The following is a 9,827-nucleotide window of genomic DNA, read 5'->3' as shown; positions in this document are numbered from 1 at the left end:
AGGCATTCAGGATTCGGTAAAATGGTGTTTTGAGAATATGAGAATAAAAATACAGCTCTACTCCTATACACAGAAGGCTTCGTGAGTAGTACCAAACCAAGGAAAAAATCAGACTGCAGATCATACAGGAGGCTGTCCTGTGGAAACTGCCAACTGGGCTTTGCATGCAAGCAGCTTCAGAAGCTATTGAACCAAAAAAAAAAAAAAAAAAAAAGAAAGAAAAGAAAAGAAAAAAGAAACTATTGAACCACTCTATGTCATAATATCATGCATTGTATTCAAACTTCTCAACTTGTTCCAGCAAATTAAAGGGCTTCTGGGAGTAGCAGGCTCATTATCCAAAAATGACCCATCCCAACCCAGTCGAGCTGTCACTAACTGAACCTGGAAACCCTGGCTGGCCTAAGATGCGTGGGCCCCGTGGGTCTGCGGAGCACCCGGAAGACTGGGAACCAAGCTTCATGTGCCAGAAGAGAAGTGTGTCAAACTCATCTGGGATGAAGGAAAAATGATCCTTTTTCTCTAATGAACGATGGACGGTAGTAGGATGATTGCGAACTTGAAATCAGACAGGAGTAGGTTCAAATTCCAGCCGTGCCCCTTGCCAGCCATGTGAACAAGGCAATTTTGTAGTCGTCACTGAGTTCGATCCTGCATGAGTATAAATGCAGATAATAGTCTCTATCTTGAGGGCCATGAAGTGTGTACCAGGATGCTCACAGGCACACACACACATGTACCTACATACGTATGTATTTAAAGGCATATACCTATCAGGTACATGGGATCTGCTCAATAAAACTAATATTCCCTGTTTTCCTTCAAAAAATCAGTAATAGTAGATCCTTCCTTCCTTCCCTCCTTCCTTCCTTCCTTCCTTCCTTCCTTCCTTCCTCCCTTCCTTTCTTCCTTTCTTTTTCTTTCTTTCTTTCTTTCTCTTTCTTTCTTTCTTTTTTTCTTTTCTTTTCTTTTTTCTTTCTTCTTTCTTTCTTTCTTTCTTTCTTTCTTTCTTTCTTTCTTTCTTTCTTTCTTTCTTCTTTCTTTCTTTTTCTTCTTTTTTCCAGAGACAGGGAGTGGAGAGGGGTATATATAGAGAGAGAATCTTAAGCAGGCTCCACACCTAGCATGGAGCCTGATGTGAGGCTCGATCTCACGACCTTGAGATGGTGACCTGAGCAGAAATCAAGAGTTGGAAGTTGAACCCACTGAGCCACCCAGGCACTCCAATTGTAGCATTTTTCAAAGAGATTTGAAAACAAAAACATTATCAGCTGTGGGATAATCATGTATTATCACAATTTTTTTTTTCTAATTAGCTAGGTTTTCATCTTGATGTCTAAAGTCAACTTTCTAGACGTATTCTTTTCCTGACCCCAGGAGTACTTGATTTTAATGCCAGCCCTGCCACAAATTAGCTGTGCCGTTTCAGGGAATTACTCAACCTCCCTGGTCCACTGTTTCTGAGCGTTACGGCAGGGATGTTGCTTTATGTTACTCCATGATTCCTTGTAACCTCAAAATGTGATGATTTTCTCTTCCTCTACTTCTCACCCTGATTCTTTTTCATTTCTTGTTGGCTTTTTATGCTTTTTTTTTTTATTAGTGTACCTAATTCACTGCAGTCTTCCCTATTCTCATGATTACTGTACTAACTGAATTTTATAAGAAAGGTCTATTTCATGTTATTTTCTGTTTCTTTAAAATTCTTATTTTGGTAGGGGCAGAGGAAGAGGGAGAGAGAGAATCTCAAGTGGGCTCCATGCCGGGCATGGAGCCCGACTCTGGGCTTGATCTCACAACCCTGAGATCATGACCTGAGCCGAAATCAAGAGTCAGACACTTAACAGACTGGGCCACCCAGGCTCCCCAATAAAATTCTTCTTTAATGTGTAACTGTAATGTGCCTTTTTTACTTACTGTGATAATATATGGTCAATTCAGCTACAATAATATTTGTTGAACTTAGTTCTCAGGTCTGACATTACTTTTTCTGAAATAGGATCTAGTGTAAATAGCAAAATTTGAGGAATTTAAAAATGATACACGTCTGATTGTTTTTTAAAAAAAGATAAATTATTACTTCATAATTACAATGGCAGGAAGCAAATAGTGACATGAAAAATGTGGTAACTAAAGTAGAGCATTAGAATTCTCATGAGGGCCACCTAAATTTATGACCAACTCACAAAGGGTATTAAATGTGCTATTAAAATTTGTGAAATGCCAGAACACTTGATCTATGGAAGTTGAGGAAAAAATTTTCAGTGAAGGATGCTACTAACCCTTTGTATTACTACTAAGAGTTGCTTCTTCAGATTGGTGATTTATGTAGTGAAAAACTAAACAACTGCATCTGGTCGGCCTGTGTTATGTTTCCAGTTGGGCAAAAGTGGCCGCTCTTTTTTATCCTCCCAATAACTATAACTGTCTATGATTGCACCTTGTTTCCTATACACTAGTGGTCTGTGATTACCCCAAGCATGAGAAGAGATGGTCTATTCTTAGTATCAAACAATCATAAAATTAAGTGGACGGCACATTGGAATCTCCTGGGTGTTCTTCCCAATATCGTGTCTGGTGTAGGACCAGAGAAAGCATAAATTCCAAATAATGAACCTGAATTTTGTATTCTTATATTACAGATTAATTTTAAAATAGTCACAGAATGACTAAAACTAAATTGAGAACATCATATACATCAAACAATATAAAATTTGGTTTATCCTTCTCCAGACATGTAACTTATTATTTAAGTCATTACTCTTTGTCTTAAAATTTTGGATAATTATTAAACGAAGGATCTACACACCTACTTGTCCTTCCTGGATTTGGGGGTTGGGAAAAAGCAAAATATTGATGATTTTGCAGGCAGATGGAAGATGATAAAAAAAAATAAATAAAAGCACTTTATCTTTTCACCGAAGGCTAAGATGGTATGTTGGTCTTCTGAAATATCGTACTGATAATAAGACATAGTATTAATAATAACAATTATGTAAAAGCCTCTGGTAATTGCAATTCTATTAGGATGTTGAATATTCTTGGTCACCATTGTGCCACCTTGTGGTCACAAGAGAACACATGTTTTTTCCATGAAGTAAATCGATTAAGTTTTTATTCTCTCCCCACTACTATGGGAGGATATTTGGAAGAATAAGTTGGGAAGCACATTGCCAACAAGGACTGTAAATAAAATATAATGGGCACCACTCAAATTAGAAACTAGCATACAGTGAAAAGCAACAAATGGTATTGGTGTAGGTATGGATTCCATGTACTAGATTTTCCCTCTGCTACCTCAATGTGAATTACATATTTAGAGGATGAGGGGTGCCTGGGTGGTTCAGTCAGTTAAGCATCTGCCTTTGGCTCAGGTCATAATCCCCAGGGTGCGGGGGAGGGGGGATTGAGCCCTCTGTGGGGTTCCTTGCTCAGTGGGGAGCCTAGTTCTCCCTCTCTTTCTGTTCCTCCCCAGCTCACTCACTCGCCTGCTCTCTCTCTTTTGGTCTCTCTTACCTGTGCTCTATCTCTCTCTAATGAATAAATAAAATCTTTAGAAAAAAGAAGATGGGGGCACCTGGGTGCCTCAGTGGTTGAGCAGACATCTGCCTTTCACTCAGGTCGTGATCCCGGAGTTGCCCTAGGGATGGAGTCCCCCATCAGGTTTCCCACAGGGAGCCTGCTTCTCTCTCTGCCTATGTCTCTGCCTCTCTCTGTGTGTCTCTCATGAATAAATGAGTAAAATCTTTTTTTTTTTTTTAAATGAAGTTGAAGTTCATGTAGGTTGCCATTCTTGATTTGCAAACATAGACATGGAAGTCTGGATCATGACCATTGAGAATCTAATTATTAATTCAGCAATCTATTTATAGTAAAAGAAAGCAATCAAAATTTAGGTATCAATCACCAATACTAGATTAGAATAACTACTTTAATGCATATATAGGAACAGTTTAAAAAATACAGTTTTTATAGTGAGTATTTGCTTTGTAAATATATTACAACTTCGTAAGTTTTACGCTTTTCAAAGAATTGTGATATTTGTTTAAATGATTTTTTTTTTTTTTAATTTCTAAATCCCACTAGGTCAGCATCCAGATGTGAAGAACAGAGAAAGACAGGATTGGCCACCATCCCACAGAGTACTTGTCTACTAGGGACGAAATAATATATTTTGTACCAAATTCAGAAATGTAACGGCCACTGATTTATATTCTCATTGCTTGTTTGATCAAGGCTACAGCTTTTATCAAGGATGAAACTATTAGAAAAAAATGAAGTTCCAAAAATCTCTCATTATAAGTAGTGGGTGTGTAGAGAATGAGAGAGAGAGAGAGAGAGAGAAAGAGAGAGACAGAGACAGAACCAGTTTAACAAATTCTCACAGATGCATTACTGGGCTAGCACACTGGTCTTCATTTTCTCTTCATCTGACTGTTGGTCTCTTATATCTCTGTCTTCTTTTTACCTATCAATTTCCTATTTCAATCTCTGATTCTCATTCTCTGTATGGTAGTCTTTCCACACCTCTCTTTCTCTATTACATTTTCTCATTTAATTTAGACTGAAATCCAGGTCTTCTGGCCTAGATTTGAGTCCCAGCTCTGTGGATTTCTAGCGGTGTGCCCTTGCACAAAGTACTCAAACTCTGCTTCCTTATCTGTTAAATAGGGGTAAAAGTACTTACCTCCCACAACTGTTGTGACAACTGAATGACTCATTGCATGCAAAAGCACGTAAGACCATACTTAGCACAGAGTACATGGCCAGTGCATGGTAGCCCATCTCTATTTTTATTGTCAGAAAAAAAAAGTATCCATTCTTAATATTCAAGTCCATGTCATCGTGTTCCAATACTGCCTCACTTAGAGGTATGATGTCACTGTAAATTAGAGATGTAGCTCATAGAATGTTAAAACAGAAATATCTCCCATGTACCTCTTCTCACAACTGTATCAATAAAATGCTAAATCAGGAAATGCCCCGCCTAGACTCATGCAGTTATTAAGTAGAAGAACCCAAAATGATCTCTATCTTATTATGAACAATAATCCTCATTCTAAACCGTGGCTTTATTTTTTGACTCGTTTTACTTTTTCCTTCTCTCCTTGCCTCTCTTTCTTTATTTCTTATCTATCTATCATTTTTAATCTATCCCCTAGCTATTATCACCCAGTTATTATCTATCTATCTATCTATCTATCTATCTATCTATCTATCTACCTATCATTATTTATCTACCATTACTTGTCTATCATCTATCATTATCTAGTATCTATCTTTCTATCTACCTACCTATCTAGTATCTGTCTATTCATCTATCATCCATCTATTTATTTGCCAGGGCTAGAATTAATACAGTCAGTGAGATAAAAATCTTCCATTGCAATACCTCATTTTTCTAACACTCACTAATTCATATATTCATATATTAACACCTACCTCATATCTGGTCACTCATAGATATTGTGAAGGTAAAATGAACTAAACAGAAAGAAAATGATATTTCTAGGAACTTATAGTCTAGTAGTAGAGACAAAGGTAAAATGAACAAATGACAAACAAACCAAACATAATGTAATGCCAGGCACAATAAATTGCTATGGAAAAAAAAAAAAAGTAAAGGAATATACCTGTGCAGAGAGGGATGGGTGCCATTTTAGGTAGAGTAGTCAAAGAAGGCCTCTCAGTGGAGGTAACAATTGCCCAGAAATCTAGAAGAGAGAAAGTAAACCATGTGGCTATCTGGGGAAACAGAGTTCCAAGCCAGTGCAGAAGCCTTGAAGCAGAAACAAGTTTGAGAGCTGGGGGAGAAGCAAAAACTTAAGAGTTCAGTTTTGACCACGATGCATCTCAAGTGCCTATTGGATGTACCCAAGCAGAGAAAACAGTAGGGCGTTGTGTATGTGGGTTTGGAGCTGGGGGAGGTCAGACCTGAGCATGGAAAGTTGGAAGCCCTCTCCATAGATAGGTCTATAAAAGTACAGGTTTGCAAGCGGTCGCTCAGAGAACTGAGTGGGATTGCGGGGTGGGGGTGGGGGGCAGCAGGGAGGGGCAGTAGGGGAGGAGACAGTATGATCCAAGAGCCAGGGGCATTGCAGTATGGTGGGTTGAAGCTCATGAAGTCATTAAAGGGAGACAAGAAGAAGCTGCCTTGTGAGGGAGGAGAAAAGAGAGATGAGTGGTTACTTAGCCAAGTAAAAAAAGTGAGCAAATGATTGACTGTCAAATACTTCTTGGAGGTCAAATGGGAGGAAACAGAGTTGATGGGGGGGGGGTGGTAAGAATGCCTGGGGGGTGTGGCCAACTCAAGGGGATTCAATGGAGAATTTGGTTTGAGAAGACAGGAACATCTTCTGAAACGTTTTGATAAAAAGGGGAGGAGATAAATGAAGTTAACAGCTGGAGAAAGGGATAGGGTCAAGGGAAGCTTCCCCCCCCCCCTTTTTTTTAAATTTCCTTCTTTGTATTTTTCTTTCTTTTGTTAGTGGGAGGTAGTTCAGCATGTTTATGAGCAGATGGGAATGATCCCATAGAGAGGAAAAAATAGACAATGTAGGAGACAGGGGATAAATAAAGAAGAGGCCTTGAATAGATGAGCAGGGATGGCGCCCAGTCTACAAGTGGAGGGAGGGGGACACCCCAGCCCCAGCAGACACGAGAGGGAGGGCAGCATACCCAGGTGGGGATGACCATGTGGATGCGTGCAGGAACCTGAAGGGTGAAGAGGTATCCTTCTCTCTGCTGCCATTTCTCTCAGTGTGATGAGGAGCAAGGGAGTCAGCCAAGAATGAAGCGTATGTTGGAGGTTTGGGTGGAGCTGGAAATGGCTCAGGACTCCTCTCAGAGCCCAGGAGTGTGAATGGACCAGGAAAATCTAATGGGGTTGTCAGGTGTTCCCAAAGTCCCTCGGAGGCCTGTGACCATGTTTAAAGTCACATCAGCCAGCGGGGCTCTGTTATAACATTTGCCATAAAACTGAATTTACCAAGAATTTACCAATTTTTTAAAAAAAATCCAGATTAAAAAAAAATACACCCAAAAACCCTCTGTCCAACCTCAAAAACCCAGCTTTTGAAATGAGCAAGTGGCACATGCACTCACACAGTTTAATCAAAGGGATAACTAATTTTACCTGTCATGGAAACACGAATTGTGAAGATCTAGAAGGAAATGGCTGGATCACCATTTTGGTTCAGAAAGAACATCTGACCATGTGAATATACTGAAGAGGGAAAAAAAAAAAAAAAAAAAAAAGCCTCTGACTCAACGTGCTAGCTCTCCCTCTCTCTGTGTTTGGTCCTAGATTACAACCAACTGTCGAAAGCAAATGTGTAAAGTGTGTTGGGACTCCATCCTGGCCCATGGGTCTGTATAGTATTTCACAAGCTTTTTAGGATGTGGTATTAAAGTGTAGTAAAAGAGGCTGTGTTGAGTACTCGAGCTGCAGAATCAGAGTCTGTTTGAAGCTGGGGTTTTTCTAGAGCTGCGGCCACCTGGCTGCTATGCATTGGTGCTGGAGCTAAAGAGCAATCAACTGAGGGACACAGTTTTTAATCAAACATTTGTTTGTCTTTATGGTAGTTTGACTTTTATTTTTTTCCATCCATGGGTTTGATTTTTTTTTCCCCCATGTATTGCGTATGATGTCAAAACTGGTCTTTCCACTTAAAGTCAGCCCATCCCCTTGTATGTACCCTGGATTGCTATGAATGTCTTCTCCAATGAACCTTTTCCACAACCACTCCTTTTTTTTTTTTTTTTTTTTGAGGAGGAGGAGGGATTTGGTGCTGCCTTGGTTTGGGATATTGCTTGACATGCTCTTACAACCAAGTCCTTTTAAATTTGATTTTTTATTTATTTTTTATTTTTTTATAGAGGGGAGAGGTAGAGAGTGTGCATGCATATAGGGGACAGGGAGGGCATGGGAGAGAGAGAAAATCTTAAGCAGGTCCACACTCAGCATGGAGCCACGATGGGGGGCTCGATCTCATGACTCTGAGATCATGATCTGAGCTGAAAATAAGAGTTGGAGGCTTTACTGACTAAGCCACCCAGGTGTCCCTAAATTTCATTTTTGAATTTACTTTTCATGCTTTTAAAATTTGCTATTACAGAGCATGTAGTTAAGTGATGCTAAAATCTAATAAGGTGAATTTCAATCATTCAATAGAAGATAAAAACTAGAGAAGTTGATTTTTCATTGTAAATGTAAAGAAGGAGGGTGATGGATTCAAGTCCAACAATGGGCTTTTCAATGAACACATTAACTATTTGTAAAGCTATGTTGGGCATATATCAGGGCATGGATTTTTGTATTGATCAATGAAAAATGTTCAATGTATACTCCTAAAGGTATTGAAAAAGAGGCATTTATGATGTAAACAAAACTCTGATGCATATTTTGTGGTTGTCATTGTAAATTCAACTGTAATATTTGGATGAGGGTTGTACTTATATTTAGCTTATATTAAAGTTGCTGTTTATTGGGTTGCTACGGTGGATTGGTTGACTATCATAACATATAAATAAGAGAGAGGGTCAAAGGGCAGCCCGGGTGGCTCAGCGATTTAGCGTCGCCTTCAGCCCAGGGCGTGATCCTGGGGATCTGGGATCGAGTCCCACGTCGGGCTCACTGCGTGGAGCCTGCTTCTCTGTCTGCCTGTGTCTCTGCCACTTTCTCTCTGTGTCTCTCATGCATAAATAAATCAAATCTTAAGAAAAAAAAAAAAGGGAGAGGGTCAGAAAAGCTCGTTAGAATGCTTATTTACAAGTAACTACTAAGGAAACACTCTTGAAAGCAACAAATGCACTATCTTCTTATTTTTTTGTGTTTGCAATGATAGCTGCCATCTAATTAGCTTTTCCGGGAGACTATATGAAGGAAATCCATAATCCTGTAAGAACATTGTGTTGGAAATACAAAACATTATGGTTTTTAAACTCACAATTATTGGCTATGAAGAAAGAAAGGGCTGGTCTTTAGCTTAACATTCTCTGAACTGGAAACTATAATGATAATGATGACAAAATAGTAATAATAGTAACAGCACCTTTATATCAACCTTCAGAGATCAACAGATTAAAGTAACTACGCAAAAACAAACAGAAGAAATATATACTGATGTCATATTGAATGTCACAGGACTGAAACCACCCAGGCCAACGGAGAACTAAGGTAATAACTCATATTTAACTGTGTTTACATCTTAATCATTCAAATTAAATATGACTCTCAGAGGACTTACATTCATGCGGAAGTTTTAAAAAGAGATTATAACAATTTTATTTCTCATAGAGGAAGTTAAGAGGCCCAATAATATAAGGTAAAATTTCTGCCATTTTACTTTGGCCAAAGAGATCACAGAAAAATAACTTTGGACAGAATCGTAAGAAAAATCTTGTTCAACCCCCTCTTCCAAGTTCATACAATAAAAACAGGATAAAATAAGATTTTTTATCCACGGATTGATTTTTATCCATGGATTTTTGATGAATAATATTTAACCCCAAAGATCACTAACATCCCTTTTTAAAAAATAAAAAAGAATTAAACTAAATATAAAGGATTGAGGGAATCTTATAATGTTTGAGAGAATTAGCATCATCATTACCATCTCACTAGAGTAGATTCTGAAAACGCAAAATTCCATCTGAAAACTCAGGATTCTGAAATCAGTGGGCTGGCTTTATTTCTTTTTGATGTTTGATGAATTTTCTTCCTACAATTTCTCAGGATATACAACAATTTATTAGTTTTTAAATCCCATGGGGATCACATTTGATTTTTCTCCCTGTTGCGTTTTTCTTTAATTGATTCCTGTAGG

The 9,827-nt window shown here is 38.5% G+C and overlaps 1 protein-coding gene across 1 annotated transcript in view; it reads right to left on the bottom strand.

Annotated features, from left to right (window-relative positions):
* Positions 1-251: 251 nt before the first annotated feature.
* Positions 252-9,827, bottom strand: part of LOC112652958 (SH3-containing GRB2-like protein 3-interacting protein 1) — a 23,717-nt gene continuing 14,141 nt past the window's right edge. Inside the window, exons 3-4 of the mRNA XM_035720578.1 lie at positions 5,634-5,714; positions 252-651 (exon numbers count right to left, since the gene is read on the bottom strand). Of these exons, the coding sequence (XP_035576471.1) occupies positions 566-651; positions 5,634-5,714 (167 nt within the window). The 3' untranslated portion in view covers positions 252-565. The remainder of the gene's footprint in view (positions 652-5,633; positions 5,715-9,827) is intronic.

This window comes from Canis lupus, chromosome 9 (genome assembly GCF_003254725.2).
Source record: "Canis lupus dingo isolate Sandy chromosome 9, ASM325472v2, whole genome shotgun sequence".
NCBI classification, from domain to species: domain Eukaryota; kingdom Metazoa; phylum Chordata; class Mammalia; order Carnivora; family Canidae; genus Canis; species Canis lupus.
This window is presented reverse-complemented; position numbering and strand designations above follow the sequence as displayed.